Source organism: Pieris rapae, chromosome 1, assembly GCF_905147795.1.
Source record: "Pieris rapae chromosome 1, ilPieRapa1.1, whole genome shotgun sequence".
NCBI lineage: Eukaryota > Metazoa > Arthropoda > Insecta > Lepidoptera > Pieridae > Pieris > Pieris rapae.
Genome location: NC_059509.1, coordinates 362,205 through 380,458, shown reverse-complemented (window position 1 = coordinate 380,458; position 18,254 = coordinate 362,205). Strand labels below are relative to the sequence as shown.

At 32.0% G+C, this 18,254-nt stretch overlaps 1 protein-coding gene across 4 annotated transcripts in view; it reads right to left on the bottom strand.

The window, feature by feature from the left end:
• LOC110995767 (semaphorin-1A) overlaps positions 1-18,254 on the bottom strand; it is a 172,109-nt gene that overhangs the window by 15,350 nt on the left and 138,505 nt on the right. For all 4 annotated transcript variants that reach the window (XM_022263079.2, XM_022263082.2, XM_022263080.2 and 1 more), the window contains exons 2-3: positions 12,804-12,900; positions 1,653-1,761 (exon numbers count right to left, since the gene is read on the bottom strand). In XM_022263079.2, coding sequence (XP_022118771.1) covers positions 1,653-1,761; positions 12,804-12,900 — 206 coding nt within the window. The remainder of the gene's footprint in view (positions 1-1,652; positions 1,762-12,803; positions 12,901-18,254) is intronic.

The following is an 18,254-nucleotide window of genomic DNA, read 5'->3' as shown; positions in this document are numbered from 1 at the left end:
GTATATACATAGTTTCATTTCGTTGTGATTGATTTTCATGATTTTCCAATAGTTATATGATACCTATGCGTCTATTATTATGGCTCAGATTATCGCATCAGTGCTGACACCTTTCACACTAATCCATTACAATGAAGACGGTATATTAAATTGAGATAATAGAGATTTTGACGGCTTGCGGCTTCTGGAGAACAATGCCGCTGTCGGTAACATTATATACGGTTATATTGACTTTAATCTTTACATAGTCATTGATTACCGAAATGTTTGATTCAGACTATTTCAAGTAGTTGAAGTTTGTTTTATCACGTTCATTAGAAGTACGTTTTTTCATTTAAATGTAATTACATTCATTTAGTATTTTCCAACTATTTCCTAATCTGAATTAAATTTATGAAAAAATTCTATTTGTTACGTTCCGTTACTAAGATATAACCGGCATTTTAAAACTAACTTATAGCTACATCAAGCTCTTTGTATTCTTGTTCCGTTTACATTATTGATTGACAATGCAATGTTGTATTTTAAATCAAACTAAAATGTGATATAGTATAAATAAACAATACCTAACGCCTGTATAAACTTCTCTTTACTACATAAATAGGATAAGGATTAGATCATAATATTTAGAAGCCTTTGCCAAGACTCAACTAGGTCATAGTAATAAAATGATTATATTGGCTTCAGATACTAACCGACATTAAAGGCAATATTGATCGTATATAACCATTAAGATGCTTTGCTTTTGTCCGAGAGGCATCAAATAGCCTATAAACTGTGGTCTGAACGACCCTTGTCTGTGTTATAAATCACTTAATAATAATTTATTAAAACGAGCCGCCTATTTCAAGAAGCACATAGACATCTTCAGGGAAATTGTTTTAAAACTCTTAAAAAGTTTGTATTTATTATGACTTTGAATCGACCGAAAATTGGTTTCAGAAAATATCATTTTTAATGGTTGAATCGCTTGAACAACAATGCTATGCTGCACTCTATAAATTGATTAGCCTTCCTGCAGAACATTTGGAAATTCAAGCTTAAGTGGCGTCTTCGCCCTAAACAGCTGTCAGACGTGACTATTCTTCGGTTTCAGTTGATTTACTTGGCTCTAGTGCCGCAAATTTTAGATTTAAATCAGTATTCCAAAAGTCCTACGAAGGGTCTACGACGCAGATTCTACGCAGTGGCTACGCGTCTTCTAGGTCTACGAAGCTCATGTTTACCTCTACATAGTCCGGTTAGAATGATTTATTAGAAATTGGGAGTTAAAAACAACATTCAAACAAGATTATATTAACAACCTGTGTAAAGTTAATAGTGTCGTAATAATTGTTCATATTTTATTTGCGTAACTTTTGCCCCGAATTAATTTACGAATAACTAAAGGAAAATTTCCATTTCCACATTTATATTATTACGCGGAGACTGCTCATTATCTCGAAGTAAAATAATATTACAATACATCTTTGAGAGGACAATTTCCCTTCTATTCAGGTAATTACTGAAACGAGATATGTAGGACATGAGCTTGCTTTTCTATTCCAATTACGAAAATATAAAACAAACTTATATATTATGACAAACATTAGTACAATTTTGAGAACATGATCACTGTCATACAAATAATTCACACAAAAGATTCTCCTTACCTCGTCCTTCCCCTTGACGACACACATTTGGACGTCGCTTTCTGATGAATACCACACCAGCCTTCTTTGCTCTGTGAGGTCAGTCAAACTGAGGTTATACACCACGTTCCTGAAATAAGAACAATCAAGAATTAATAGGAAATATCGTTAAAACTTACACTCCTTCTTGTGAAGCAAGTTATAATTGACAGTCTGCTTTGTCCATATTTCAATGAGCGCATACCTACTTACTTACTATCTTAAAGAAAAATGCCAAAGCGTAAATATAAATGATGATCTGAGGCCAGGACCCTGTATGTAAAAATACATAGGATTACTAAAGGAGGTCGCTTCCAAAATTGCTCATTGCTAGAAATGTGTGTCGTGCCTTTAAACGAACATTCTCGAAAACTTGTCCACTTGTGATCGTAGTTCCAGTATTAGGGTGGCCTTCCGATAATAAAAGCTAATTAGTTAAGCCACTTATATTTTATTTATGCCGGATATTGTGATATGCTTGTGTTAAGGTTTTTCTGACAAGAATAAACGATTTCCTTTTATTATTTTGTTATATTATATTTCATTCATATATGTTTTTAAATTAAATAAGTATCTATTACAGATAATATGATTGTATGCTTCAAAAAAGTGATTGATGGAATAGTTAAAATATGTTGAATTTTTAAAATAAACAATTTATCGTTCTCTTAGACAATTTTTATTACAACTAAAATACTAAGCAGTGTCTCAATTGATCATCTAAAATCAATACGAAACATGTCAATATTTTTCCGGTAATTTTTGTATCTTAGTTTCGATGGAAATAAGGAAACTGTTTACCAATATTTCCGAGTGCATTTTTAATTAGAGAAAATGCACTGGACCTCCACCAGGATTCCCTGTGTCATGGGCAGTTAGTCTCTTCCATTTGACATATGAAAGATTAGGTACTTGTAATAAATTCTATTTAACATAATTTTAATAATAAAAAAAACTACTGCTGCACAGAAAGAATACTTTCGGTTTAAGAATTGGAGAGGTTTAAAAGATGTTGCTTAAGATCGTTAATGAATGGATAAAGTTTTGAATCGATCAATATTTATTTTCAGTAAATGTTCGAAATACATAATTTTAGTTTAATTAATTTTGACAAAGGTGATCCAACATATTTGTTCTCGAGTTTTTAAAGCCCTGCTTAGTTTTACCCGAGTGCTTTGTGCATTTTGTGAACAATTGTGAGCCAAAGTAACAGTATAATCTCTCTTATAGTTCCCAAACTAATACAATGTGTCCAAATCGACTGAAAATTGGGTGACTTTCCTCTTGGTAAGGATATATCGTAACGCGTTATATACTCTGGACTTATTATTTTAGTATACAATGGTGTATTGATGGCCAATCGAATCGTTATTTGGGCTACAGTAACAATCAAGGAAAATCGTTAAAAAACTTAAATTTAAGAATGTTATTGTTTTACGACGGAAGTTTTTACGGCTTCAAAGCGTGTCTGTGACATAATTGGAAGGACCTTTGGAAGGAATTTCTCCTTAATTAAGATATTAATGACATAATTACACGAGGAAGTTACGCTGTAAACTTTGACAGTTATAATTCCAGAACATATCTGATATTGCTCGCGACTTTTTACAAGATTGCTATGTTGTAATAAGTCGCGAGCAATATTTGTTTATATGTTGGTTTATTTATTTATATAGTGATAGTAAATGCGGCAACAGCTATTTATTATTATGAAATAAGTCTATTGTATGTAGTTAACAATAAACATTATAATATTTCCCGAGATGATAGATTAGTATCAACCATAAACATTAGTTTATGGTTTGTATATTATTTATTTTAATACAGACATTTAAATTGATAGCATTCAACTCAGTCCTTACTTGAAATAGGAGTTTTATGTTTTTATAGCATCATCTTTCAAGATATTAATTTTACGATTCATTTTCGCAGACAAGACAATGGACAAACTTTTTAGGGGTGTCTTATGTAAATGCAACTTTATAACGCAATAATTCAATTGTTAGACAATTTGTTCGCGTTAATTATTTTTAAATTACCATGTTTTAGGAGAAGTAGTATAAAGTAGAGTAAGTTGTTTAAACTTTAAAAAATACTACTTTGGCTTTCAGAATTTTACAATTTATGTTAGTAGCACTAAGATTTTTTGTATTTGCAATGCACGATTTCACAACGAAATTAATGCTATTTGGAAACATGAATGTTGCACTTCCTAATACGATTTAAAGTTAAATGCATATACTACACCAGTTAATTATACAGTGTCGGCGGTCGTGGTTTTAATCAGAAAAGTTTTTGGCAAGTTTCAAACACTCTCAGCCAAAAGTGGCCCAGCGTCCTGTGGGGACTACGTAGACAGACGTATATGTTGCATTTCTGCATCTATGACGGGATCTGCTTTATTACCTATTACTGCATTCTATTTACATAGAAGATATACTATGTTGTTGTTGTACTCTAATATTTAACAGGTACACGATAATGTACAGATTTTGTTGATATTTCGTCCAAGTTCGGCTGATTGAGTGTATAGGTATGGTAGTACGATAATTATAAAAATATTAATAACGTAATATTATTATTACGAGACTTTAATATACACATTTTGTTTTTTTTTAATTCTTATAGTCCTAACCTAACCAATAACTAATGATAATATTTACGGGTAGCAGATTAATTCCAGAGTTCCAACCAAACAATAATTTGTTAACAATATTAACCATCTACTTGTCAATAAATCATAAAGATGAATGAAAGAGAATAAAGTATGTTAAATAAGAATAAATATTTACAAAATTCTTCTAGAATTACTTAATACAAGTTACATTGTTATCTACACTTCAGAATAATGCATAAGACCAAGGGTCTCAGATAAATACTATAATTTGACGTGGCTAGGGGAGCCAATTTGCGGTTTTCGGGACCCTTACCATACTTTATACAAGCTTTTTTGTGAGCTAACGAAGTAGGATGAGCCGATCACCACTAATGCAACAACTGACGTTTAATAATCTTGTTTAATATACTCGGCTATATTTGGTTAAAATAAAGCCACGAATCAATACAACCACACATAGTTATAAGAGAGGTTATATGGTGGAAACTAATGTTTATTAACGAAGCTTTTAATGTGCTTGAGTTTAAAGAATATAAAAGCTATACTTTAAACAATTTAGTATGTTAAGAATTCCTTTTCAGGACCAAAAATCTATACCCATCGTTTCAAGATAAGTTGAACACAGGAAATTTTTTCACATAAAAAATCACTTGAAAAAAAACACCTACTTTAATAACAATTACTTAAGTAAAAAATGCGTATTGTTTTGACTTCACATTAAAAGATCACAGGACGTTTAATTTTTACGAACGGGCTTTAAAAATGTAACTTTGTTTACGAGTTCTATTGTCCGATCCTCACGGTAGAGAGGAACGTGCAATACCTTGGGATTACACGCTCTCCATAAACCAATGCTGTAAAACGAGCAGGACAGGGGAGACAACAATGTCGAAAGAATAAATTATGACCGTCAGAGCTAAACAATGACTTTATCTACAATCCCCCTACGATCTGATGTTTTCATCCGTAATCAGCAACTAACGGAAAACCCCGGGGTGCGGTAAACGTATCTAATTCGAAACAATTTATAGCAATTCGTTACATAGCAGTAAAGCAGCCTGTGTCTTGTCTAACTGCATCGCTCGCAACAGTTATATACGATCAGAGATTCGTATGACAAAGTTTGCACACCGCATCGCAGAAAAGTAAAATATACTTTAAGTCAAGGCTTAAAAATATTTCATTTAACTACATCTGCATTTTAACCGCAGTCGAAGAATATGAAATCCAGCGGTAACAGACGAAAACCGGCACAATTTATTTGCATGCACTCGACACTGTTTCGATATTGGAAAACTTTACGAGCTACGTTTAGAACAATATCAATAGAACATTGAACGTTCAAGGGTTGCCAGCTAACCGGATGAAGCCGGGTAACCGGTTAACATTTCACTAGTTTTTCAATATAGATGAAACGAACCAAACAGCCCTGACACAGACCCGAGTCCCAGTTGTGACAACTGTATTATTAATTTAACGAGCGACTTTAAATATAAAAGTAAATTACGTGTTTGACATATAATATATAACATTATGAAATATAGCGGCAAAGATCAGACCTTTATCGAATTTTTAATTCCGTTACTTAATGTTTTTAGAGGCTAATTTTGGTATACAGAAAAGGGTCTTGGCTTTATCAATACTGAAAGTTGGGAACCCTGAGACGTATGCAGGGCATGCGCCAGTTTCAGATGCAAGTCTGATACAAATATATTTCGATCGTGACTTCATTTATAAAAACTATTAACTTTATTTAGTGACAGAAAAATAAATAAGTTCGCGAAACTCAGTTGTTGTTAAAACATTGTCCATTTTAGAATTCAATATTTAAGTAATGCAATCTTCTTAAAATAAATATGTTTTTTTCTAATGTATTTCTTTTTTATACCTGTTCTGTTTTGGTAATTGATAACGTCGAACGATGTCAGTGCCACATAATTTTTTTCATAATGTTCTAGGCCTAAAAAAATGCGACACCACCTAAGGAACAACTGATATTATAGGTTTATTACCTGAACTGTTAATATAATATCTTTTAAGATACCTCCTAGCAATCAGAACCGTTCGATAATTAAAACTTTGCTATTGTAGTTAATAATGAAAGGAATACAAATAAAAAAAATTATGTTGGATTATCATTAGAGGTTGGTAGATACTAAAATTACTTATTGTACGCACCAAGAAATTAGAGAAAGAAAAGAATATCAGTCTGTCATTTCAAAATGGTAATGGTAGTACCAAATTCAGCCGCCAGCCAAAAACAAGTATGTAGCATTGTACTAAATATAACTGCTTAATAATAATCAATCAAATATATGGAATTGACACCTTTTTCTCGTCTGGACAAATTAAGTATTATATGGCATATTTCATATAACGTAATACATTCTTGTATGTTTTTCATTGTTAATATTGGAAAAGTTTTATATCGGCCGAGGAAATGCGCTTCTAAGATTTATTGCAGTTGTTACAAATAACATTCCTCGAATTCCGTTCAATTTATGATGATTGAAATTGCCAGCCCACAACGTATATCACCAAATGTCCACAGCTCATTGGTTTTCTATATGACTACTATGTTTTGTATGTCATTTTTTTTTTTTTTTTACCTTTTAAAATCTAATAAAAGGTTATTATAATATCATAGATAGCAATTAATATGAAGAAAAACATCTCATAAGATATAGATAACACCAAAAAAGCATATTTTAAACTGTAGTTGTAGTTAAATTCTCATGTTGACAATAATTATAACATACAAGTTAATTGCAAGATAAAAAGTAATTATATAAAAGTAATTGATATTTGTCCATATTCCCGGCACACAGAGAAACAGCAATAATCTCACAATTAAGGAAGAGAGCACACAGTTGAATACTTAATGCTGATCGTGGTAAAAAGGGGATTAAGGTAATCATCGCATCGATCACGAAACAACAAAAAGGCTCCCGCGGGGCCGCCACTGTTTCGCTCTGATTTCTGCTCATTTGCCCACCCATCAGTCTTGTGGCGTAATTTTCCTCATTCTATGTTTCTGAAGCATTCGCTCGCTCTTAGTAGAAACGCTATGTGGTGATTTTTTAATTATATAATTAAAATTACACTTGTAGTGAGAAATAAATTTTGTTTGAAATTTTAGTACTTGCAACAAAAACTAAACAAAATTATAATCCTTATAAACTCTTTTTTTGTCGATGAATTTATAGAATAGAAATTTAATTATGTGTAGATACAGAAATTTCAGAAATACTAATTTCTTAATTTTTTTAAAGTTCTCGATAAACTTGATAAACGTTTGAAATAAGTAAGTTCTTGCTCTTTGAAACTGCAAAAAATATATCAAACAATAAACAAGATTTTAAGCAGGAAGATGAAGGCGTATTTATCCCAGAAGGCTACCTAACCGCTCTTTTGATTAAACAATACAAGAGTTGTAGACGCGATCCGAGTCTACGAAACTTTATTCGGAGTGCCTATTTGTTGTGGCCTAAACAAATAAAGTAGTTTGGGGGAAAACAGATCAGTTAACTTGTTAAGTGTGCGAGAAGGCCACCTTAGAGCCTCTTCCGTACAAATTGCGTCTTTGTTTTCACCTTAAATAACGTTTAAAGAAATGTACATACTCGCACATTACATTCTGCATACAACATAACAATTATTCAAGAACACTTTTTAAGGCGATTATAAAAATCAGTAGCAGACTTAATTTATTACGACTAAATACATTTAATCACAATATCGACGAATCTAAATCAAATATATAAATTGATTGTTTTTTTTTCTGCACTCTGAAAGAATATACAATAAATTAACAAGACAAAATGCATAAAGATAACATAACAGTGATTACTAGCAATATTTAGTGTCGGCAATTGATTGAATAAAAACATAATAGTAGCGAAGTTTTCTTTGTTTCAGAAGTTACGTGTACTTCGGAATGTATATTTTTGTCATTATGGTAATTCGTAAATTGCTGTCACGCAATGTATAATCTGTGTAGCTTTAGTGAAGTAAAACTAAACTAACTAGACTGTTATTTTATTTTACAGGAGGCAGATGGACTGGAGGCTCACCTGATGTTAAGTGATACCCCCGCCCATGGACACTCGCATTGCCTTGTAAGCCGACCTTTTAAGAACTGGTACGCTGTTTTCTTGAAGGACCTTAAGTCGAATTGGTTCGGAAATACTTCAGTGGGCAGCTGGTTCCATATAGTCATGGTTCGCGGCAGAAATTGCCTTAAGAAGTGTAAAACTGCACGCCGCCCTTAGTGCAATTGTATTTATGTATTCATCACAAAACTATATATGCCCATATGAAGGTAGTGTGAAAAGTTTTAGAAAGAAAATATTAATTTAAAATACTTAAATCTTAGTTATTACTGATTTTGAAAATTAATTTAAACTTTATATCTGACACCGTTATTTTCATCTCACTTTAAAGCGGTACGCAATAACTAGCTAGTCAGAAAATAATTCGACATGACGTCAGCTCGAATAACTTATGCGGATCAAAATTTAGATGTAATATTAATTAATAAAAGTTCTCAAAGTTCTCGACATTATGAAAGGGTGGCGGTATCGAAAGTTGTGTACAAACATGATAAGCTGTTTTGTTAATCTAAATTCTTTCTTGCGATTTTAATACGCTTACGAATATTTTAATTTTGTCGCAAAGTTTTGTGAAAAATGTGTATAGAAACTGGGGAATTTCGTAGTTAGTTGCTTTTAATATTTAATAAAATATCATATATCTCTCTGACTTCTTACAATTCGTCTTAAAATACTATAACAATACGATAGGTTTTGCGTTGCGACATTTCATGGTCTGTTTGTCGAGACATCATGTAATTGTCAAAGTTGACAAACAAATTCCTATTTCTCAGAAAAAACTTCCATTTTACAAGCATTTAATAACAGTCAATTGGGGATACAAATTCCATTCGATCCTATAAAGAAACGTCTGGTTGCATTTAATTAGAAGCATTTTGTTGATTCGTATGCATTGTGACATCAAAAAAAAACCTGAAAGCACGGAATTAAGGCTGTACGTTTTGTAATTTTCAATTACTCTAGAGAAAATGCGTTGTCTGCTAGTTTTTGTCCGCCAGCTTTGTGCTGCATTTAATTTTAGCAAAGTTTTGTAATGCATTTTTATAAGCCGTTTACAGAGCGCATACGAGCTTCATGTGAAATGGATTTTTTTATGCACGTAAAGTAATAAATATAATTTTTTATTCACACACGACATCTTTGTCTGGTAAAAGCCAGAGTCACTTGCTGCGATCGTTAACATTTGTCGATACGTTCACTATAGTCGATAACGGGCCTATTTGATTTGTTCCTGCTCTAAAAAAGTAATAGCGATAGCGATATTACTTTATCGACAATAAAACATGTCTTCGACATTAAAATAGTTATATATATATTTCAAAACTCGATTCTGCAGTATAGATAAGAACATGTCTATAAAAGTAAACATGAAAAAGATTACTTTTGGTTTGAAGGTTAGTGAGATTTCTCCTTTACCTTCACAACCACAATGTTTACTTGCACTCCTTCATATGCTCTCAAGGCAATATTATAAAAATCTGCGCAACATTTAGGTGCGATGAATGCCAAGGTAGTATTTTGTTATCATGTGCACATACGCAGCGTTAATTTAGTTAAAAGGGCACAAAAGGCTCACACCCTCTGCAGAATAAAATTACATGACACGAATAGCATTTTCGTGCAAAAGGCCCACGGAATTACTTAGCCCGAGTGCGTGGTTTAAGTATCAGTTTATATGAGTGGATTAAGCTGAATGAATTATGGTATTTATTACCTAGAAAAGGGAGTTTTCTCCATCGTCATTACTAAGTTAAAGTATTGTTTTTTTTTTTTCATTTTGGCAGTAAAAGTATTACTTAATAAAATACAAGTAGAAACACTTCACTAAAACATCACCTCTGAAAATTATAAAAATGTTTAAAGCTTAAATAGCTTTTCTTCATTCAACGTAATAATTTTCACGAATTGTATTGTAATTACTAACAAAACACTCTTTGTACTTTTCACATAGAGTGTTTTGAAAGCAAAATAATTTTAAACATTGTATGGTAAATCTAGTAGAGAAAAAGAAAAATATAACGACGTAAAATGTTTGACCTAGTTTTTGTGTAGTTTCAACTGTACGCCTTCTTGATAGTTCGCTGGTGTGTGATGGGAACTCATATATTTGAAATTAATTAAACACCGTTTTCTTTGTGTTTTGGAATAACGGCTATTGTATTTGTTGTTTACGATGTATGGAATTAATTTTGTTTCACTTTAAATATATAGTTTGGTATGTTTGTAATAGATACAAAACTAAAATTTGTTTTATTTTTGTAATACATAACTGATCGAAGAGAAAAAAATGTTAATGAAATTTTTTTATCAAACTTAGCTACCTGAAATAATGGGTTGCTTCACAAATCCAAGATCTACAACATCAGTAAAGAATGTTAACAACTACTGAGTTATGTCATCTCTACGAAAACGTATCAAGCATTTTGTAGTATATTTGTTTGCAGTTCGTAGCACAATCTTAAAGAGTCAAAGGTGATGCCGTGAATAAAAATGGCCTTGTAAGAGTGCAGAATACTAATTTTCTAGCAATTAACACTAAGAGCTCTTGTGTAACCATAGACTAGCTAGGCCCCCGACTTTGTCCACGTGGACTTCAAATACAACGCCTCGCCAAGGCTCCTTTGTTGTATTCCATGTTTTATTCGAAATTTTAGGTCAATGAAGTAAGTTTGTATATATTTCTTCTTTTCTATAAAATATATTTAAAAAACCTTTGCCTTTTATTTCGAACAACAATAACAAAAGCCTTCATAGCTACGAATATTTTGTAGTTACGTAGAAAGAGTGGTCTATAGTTTTTCCTTTGTTACAAATATTTAAACTATGTGAGTGAGTTATTTAGCAAAGTAGGCTGCAATTAATGAGACCTTAAGCTGTATACAAACAGTGCTGCGCTGTTTGAATTTCAAATGCATTTTGAGCGTAATTTACATGAACAAAGAAATATTTGTGACGCAGCAAATACAGCAAAGCTGAGCAGATGTGTCGCTGTATATTTTCGTCTAGGGTTGGGATTTTAAATCGGTAAACTAGTTTTAAATTCTGTAGGAACATATGATCTTAATTGGAATAAAAAAGATACATTACGAATGAAATGCACACTTTATTGTACAAAATTCTTTGCAAATATTGTATTTGGTAAAATTCAAGATCAAATTTTTAAATCGTGTCGACAAAAAGCAATCACATTTTGCAGACCATTAAACAAAAACATATCGATAAAGTAATCCCAACACGCAATAAAATGGCGAGTGTAGGCCGGCGGGCGAGGGGTGTTTTTAAGTTGCCTCCATCCGAACACGAGCCAAAAATCTTTATAAATGCAAAAGAGACAGCCTTATTAGTTAGGCGAAGTGTCGGAGTGGGACGGAAGAGTTGCATCGGGTTAACTCAGTGAGGTCATGAGTAGATATAGCACGTTCATACCGCTTCAGACACTGCGGTTAAGGGTGCCCTAACTCTACGAATTGAAGTGGCGTTTGAAAAACAAATAGCTAAGTATTTCATTTGAATATAACTTTGCATCTTAAAAGAGAAATGGGTATCTGAAACTGTATGTAAACCAAACCAAAAGTTAATGAGTATAACATGTTTTATTATTCGTGCCAGTTTTGGCCAACCCAATTTTATTGTTATATTAGAGCTTTATCAACTATATTTTTTTTACTCTTACATATGTAAGGAATACATTTATGACTATGAAATTGTATTGGTAATGCTAGATTAAAGTCTTTGACAGGAACAAATAAGTAAAGCATTAATTGTGAATAAAAATTTACGCTACACAAGAGGCTTATAAATTTTCCCGAACGAAATGAAGAAACAAAAGAATCGAATGAGGTTTACATTTTGCAATTAAAGTAAGTGTACAAAGGATATTGTTTCAGACACAAATATTTTTCAGGATAGCCAGTTTTTTTAAATATGTCATAAAGTAAATTTAAGTTCATATGTAGTTTCCATAATCAAATAAAATGAAGATGATCGCTGCGACCGTTAGCGCAAAATACTGTTAGTAGCACTGTAGCAATGTTCGTCTACGGCGTAGAGGTCTAAGGTAATGCCTCGAAAGATCACCTTGCTATAATTGAAATAAAAATAGCATCGATCGATAACTAGCGGTCAGATATATTTACAGCAACTCAGAAAAAATAGACCGTATTATTTCATGCTTAAAAGCATAGCAGTAACAATTACTGATCAGTTATAGCGCGACTTAGTGAAGTAATTAGGTTACTAAACTCAAGACCAGTAATATCTCCAAAAGTAAATCTTATCAATAATACTAATTTATAGGTATATAACCCCCTCTACCCACTCAGATGTATACTCATACACTTGAAACACTGCTTACTACGTTACACGATAACCTTTTTAGTAAAAAACGAATTCAAAATAACTCACCTCCCTCCAACTAGAAGATAGTTCCCATCTCGCAAAAGTAATCGGAAGAAGTCCGTGTGTGTTTCATTTCCGAGGAATTTGTGCGTGTCGTCTATCCCTGAAACAAACAGAAGCTTATAGTCTGTGTACTAACTTCACATAACATAAAAATAAGACATTTCAGCGAGTAATTCGCGTGGACCAGTTTCAATGTGGAAACTTGCGAGCGCCTAAGCAGTTAGATTAATAAAAAAATACGGTAATTTTTTTCCTAAAACGAATTGTGATATAAAATTAGTATTAATGTTACTGATGCACTACTTTTTATATATTTTAACACTCTAATTAAATTTTTACATGTCCTCAATAAAAAATAACCACACATATCTCCATCACAATACTTACTAAACTAATTCCGGTATCATTTTGTATAATGATGATTTATATCTTAAAATCTTAGTTATTTAAATTATACACACAGCAATTCACGTATAGGTACTAATACATAAAACTACAGACTTAATTGTAAAAGCCAGCCGTGTTATATGATACCAATTACGTTAGAAGCCACGTAAAACTTTTCGATTTTATCTCATTAATATACTGTTACGTTATTCTTGGGGCGAGAAAAATTTGCATTTCCATTACTGTGTCGGTAGCAATTTGTATCTTAACTACTCTTTAGCTAAAGGCTAACATATGGTTTCATCTAAATATAAGTTTAATATTTTTCTAGAATATACTTGTCAACTGCCAATCTGTCAAAACTGCCCCTATTTGCCTTGATCCTACCGTAACAAGTTCGTTTAATCAGATAAATCTCTCCAACCAAGATTTCAACAAAATCATAAAAAATTACAACTAAAACGAAACATATTGCAGTTTCTCTATTAAAACTATAATAAAGCCATAAGAGAATAATGAAATTCACCGAAATAATAACATTTTCGTAAATGTAATAACGATGACAGTGCCAATTACGATCGAACATAACGCATAATACAACACAGACTAATTAGGGCCGCATCAGGTCCGTGTAAACTCATTGGTAACCGAAATTGGGAATTAAGTACGATTATAAATGATAATAATTTGGCATTAGTGTTTGTAATTGATCAATTGTTGCAATAGATAGCGATAATTAACAATTGTTCGCAGCTCGCGAATATTTTTCTACATTTGTATCATTACAACCTTTTCACTAGATGACCCTTCGAGTTATTCAACTTAAAACTAGTACTTCTTGATTAGGAATGATAAAAGAAAAATGTATCGTCAAGTTAAGTTGGTACTAGTCCTTCCCTCGACTACATAATTTCCTCAGTATAAATCCCGATCAATCTTTTAAAAGGAGTCTTTTTTCTGTAGACTACACAGTAATATCTTCCATTTCGTAAAAGCGCTCAATACGGCGTAAAAGTATTCATAAAAACTCAATATTAAAGGTATAAAGTACGCTTCAAGACGTCACTTGTAAGAACTCAATAACACGTACATGGCGTACTATTAATGTAATAACATTTTGAATGCTTTATCGCTCGTTAACTGAACATTTGTATCAATAAATTTTGTTTGTTTGTATTTCAATTAAATCATAATTTAACAATTAAACGAACGAATTATTTTATTTTAATATACTGGGTTCGATTATGGCGTAAAAAATAAGTGCCGTTGATGTGACGAACGTTTTGAGTTTGGTTTTTTTATTATTTTTATAATGAATAATGTTTATTTAAATTAACATTCATATTTGTTAGTTTTCTATTAAGTATTTTTTTTATTACTGAAAAGGTTATGTAATATGTAGTCTTTGTAATATATAATGCTCCGGCTTAAGATATAAGACTTCAAGAAGTAGGTCAAGGCGTCAATATCCGGTTTGTGGTTTCTAGACATCCGTAAACTATCGCCTTACTATGGTATCTGAGATTCCTTCCTAGGATTCCTTTATTTACATCGGATTATACAAAAAGGCTGATTTTGTTCCATTAAAAGAATCATATTTATGAGTTAAAATTCATATTTCATACTATAATGAATATCTACTATTCTTTATAAATTGCATATACTACTCGTAAAAGTAAATTACACATAGAAAATCGATTGTTAGTGTTCCCAATTTGGTCATGAAGGAGGGTAACATTGCAATAAATGAAATATGAAATGCTAAAATAAAGTGGAGGCGTTGAATCGACCTCAGAGGAGACATTAAAAAATCTAATTAGACTGAATTAATTAGAGCCACAGCTGGATTCGAGGTACGGCTTTGTGGGTTAATTCTTATTCTCATTCGTTTATCTGTTATTATGTCATGGAGACTGGCTTTTAAGATCTTTCTCTAATGTAATAACGGAGAACGGAACGAATAGTCAGTGGCTAATGTATCTGAGAAGGATTTGCGTTAAATATTCACAATGATTTTGAGGTTTTTCCTTTTTAAAACAAAACAAAATAATCTGTAACCCACTTAAAAACGAAGACAATTTTCAATTCATTTATTAAATACGTACAGCAGTTCAAATATAAAAATAGACTAAGTGAAACATCTCGTGTTTCACAAAAGAAAAATCCAGCTCATGCATATATGAATTGAATATGTGGAAACAAGGTTCCTCCGGGATATCCTGAGTTACTGGGTGACCTACAAAGTCTAAGTTAATTTCCGCTAAAGCATACATCAGTCTGGCCTCACTTTGTTCTGAGGTTAATTCAACATTCCCTAGAAAAAGGCGCTTCTGAGCTTTTATCTAGTGATGTTTACGCTACACCTGTTGCTAAAGTTTTAAAGTGGGTTTATATTATAGGGCATGTAAAAGTATGATCATTTAGAGAATTTTATATTTCGTTTGAAAGCCTGTTTTTAAATGTTTGTTGACTGCTATTGTACTAAATGAAAACTTCTGAAAGAAAGAAAGAAAGAAAGAACTTTATTAGACACAATATACATTAACGTTTCTATAAAGTAGAGTGCACTGGCCCCACACTAGGATTCCCTGTGTTGTGGGTAGCCAGTCTCTTCCTTTTCACATCTAAACTGTATTGCTTAATTAATTTTCACTTAAAAAATTTATATCTATACTATTTTTGTACAATAAGAATGTTTTCTGTATCAGTATAGGACAGCTTAACAAGATATTGTTTGTTTGTTTCTAAAAATTATTTTAACAATTCTGTATCTATTTTAATTACAAACAAATAAAGTTTAAGTTCAATGATCTTCAAATTTGTACTGATTGTAGTCGAAGACAGTAAATTTGCTATTTCTTTGTTACTCACATCTTTAACGTTTCTTTTCTTAGGCTGTTTTCTGCGTAATAACTCAAAATCAATCAAAATCAAAATTCATTTATTCAGTTGAATCAAATGATCACTTTGAATAGTCAACTCTACCGCCTGTTCAGAATCGCGACCAGCACACAAGGTGAAAGGCAAGACCCTCGTAAAGTTCTTTTTGATCGTCCTTCTAAATATTATATACATTTTTTTTCATTAAGGCTTCGAAATGTTTTGTAAAAATTATGTTGAAAACACTGGTTGAATTTCATAACAACCAAACAAGGACAAAAACCTATTTTTTAAAAACCTCGCAGTTTTAGAAACTGATTTTTTGGAAAATTCTTCCATTAAAAAAACAATATTCTTTATCGAAGACAATATAAATAGGATACTATTAAAATGTCAAAGTACATACAAAAACTAGAAACTGTTTAAGACATCGCGAAAAGTCAATTAACTGTTTGAAGCAAGCAAAAAGTGTCTGCTAAAAGTTGTGTCTTGTTAGAATCGTGAACATAAGAAGCCATCTATCTTCATTCCTTGACCTCTGCTTGTTTTAGGATTACACTAATACTGCTTTTATGTATGCATAATATAATTATAGGTTAAAATTGTTTTGGATCATATTAAGTAAAAAGCGTACGATTTTATCACAAATTTGGATACAGTTGCCAAAGTTGCATACTATATTCATTCTTAAGTTTGTACAGTACATTATTGTATTATTTGTACAAACACAAATATACCATGATGTATATGTTTTCATTATTCATGGAAGAATATGTGTTCAAGGCGGCGCCATGGTGAGCTAAGAAACGATTGAATCCAAGGCAGCCTATCTTACACACACACAAACAATTAATGTTTTATCGAAAGCAAACGGCGATGTCACGAGAATCAGTCTACAATAAACGCGGAAAATCATTAAAATGTGTTGTTAGCAGGTGCCCCAAGATCATATGGGTATTGTCATGAGATTTTGTCCCAGTTACTGCTCGTTAGCTCTAATGGTCACACCCATTCACGGGTGAACGACTCCCGTATCTTATCACAATATAAGGGAGCTGTCTCACCGAAATTTTACTATTGTTAACATTTTTAATGATTCTGTTCGTGACCGGACTGATTCTGATTATATGTATTTCTGTATATTTTGCTTTTTTGTTACGATTAAGCTCTGATGAACGAAGGCAGAGATTTAAACGCTGTTTAAGTTTAGTCCTCTGTTTAGTATGACTACAGAAAAACCAAAAGGAGGTCAAGAGGCAATTAACTTTTCATATTTTCTATTCTCAGCTAAGCTAAGCTAAGATAGCCTTTCTAGCTAAAGTAATAATTGAAGTATTACAAACAAGTAATGATTAATTATATTGAAATACAATACTTTGTTAATTCATTTTACGTTTTTTGTTATAGAACAAGGGCAAACGGGCAGGAGGCTCATCTGATGTTAAGTGTTACCGCCTCTTTGTAACGTATTGAGTAGTAGAACCGCAAAAAAATTATTACTTTGAAAGTGTTTCTTCTGCATTCGCAACATTTTCGTAAAATCCCAATAAGTAAAGACAAACTTCTCAATCGCAGCTTTAAACTTACAAAACTTAAACTGCGATAGGACAACAGAAATTGTGTTTTAATACCTCTGAATTTAGCGCAAAGTGGCTTGGCAAATGGAGCTTGTCTTTTTCAGAGACTTCAAATGCAGACTCGAGTTACACAACTTGTCAGTGCGCTAAATTTTTTCGTGTTTCTTAGTAAATATTGTATTCGACGAGATATAACTAGGTTATGAAAGGATGATGTTTGTTATGTTGTCAGCCTCTTTGTCTTCTTATTTTGTATTACGATTAATTCAGGTTCAGTTTGGTTAACTAATAAGAATATTTTTGATATTCACTCACTAATGTGTCTAATAATTATTATTATTATTCATAAGAATACATCTTTTTAGAGACAGAGATTTGAGATTTTCAGACACACTTGCCTAAGAAAAAATGTCCAAATTTCTACGTTACGTATAATATAATGTATAAATGTTTATCCAGTAAACGCTTGATACAGAAAATTGCATATTTTTGTTATTTATTTATTAAACACATAACCGCAAACCAAAGCAAAGACTGTTCACTAGTGTTGTGGCAGTGGACAGATATCGATGCCTTTCCGGTGCAAAGCACGAGTGCTTTCGATTAATCT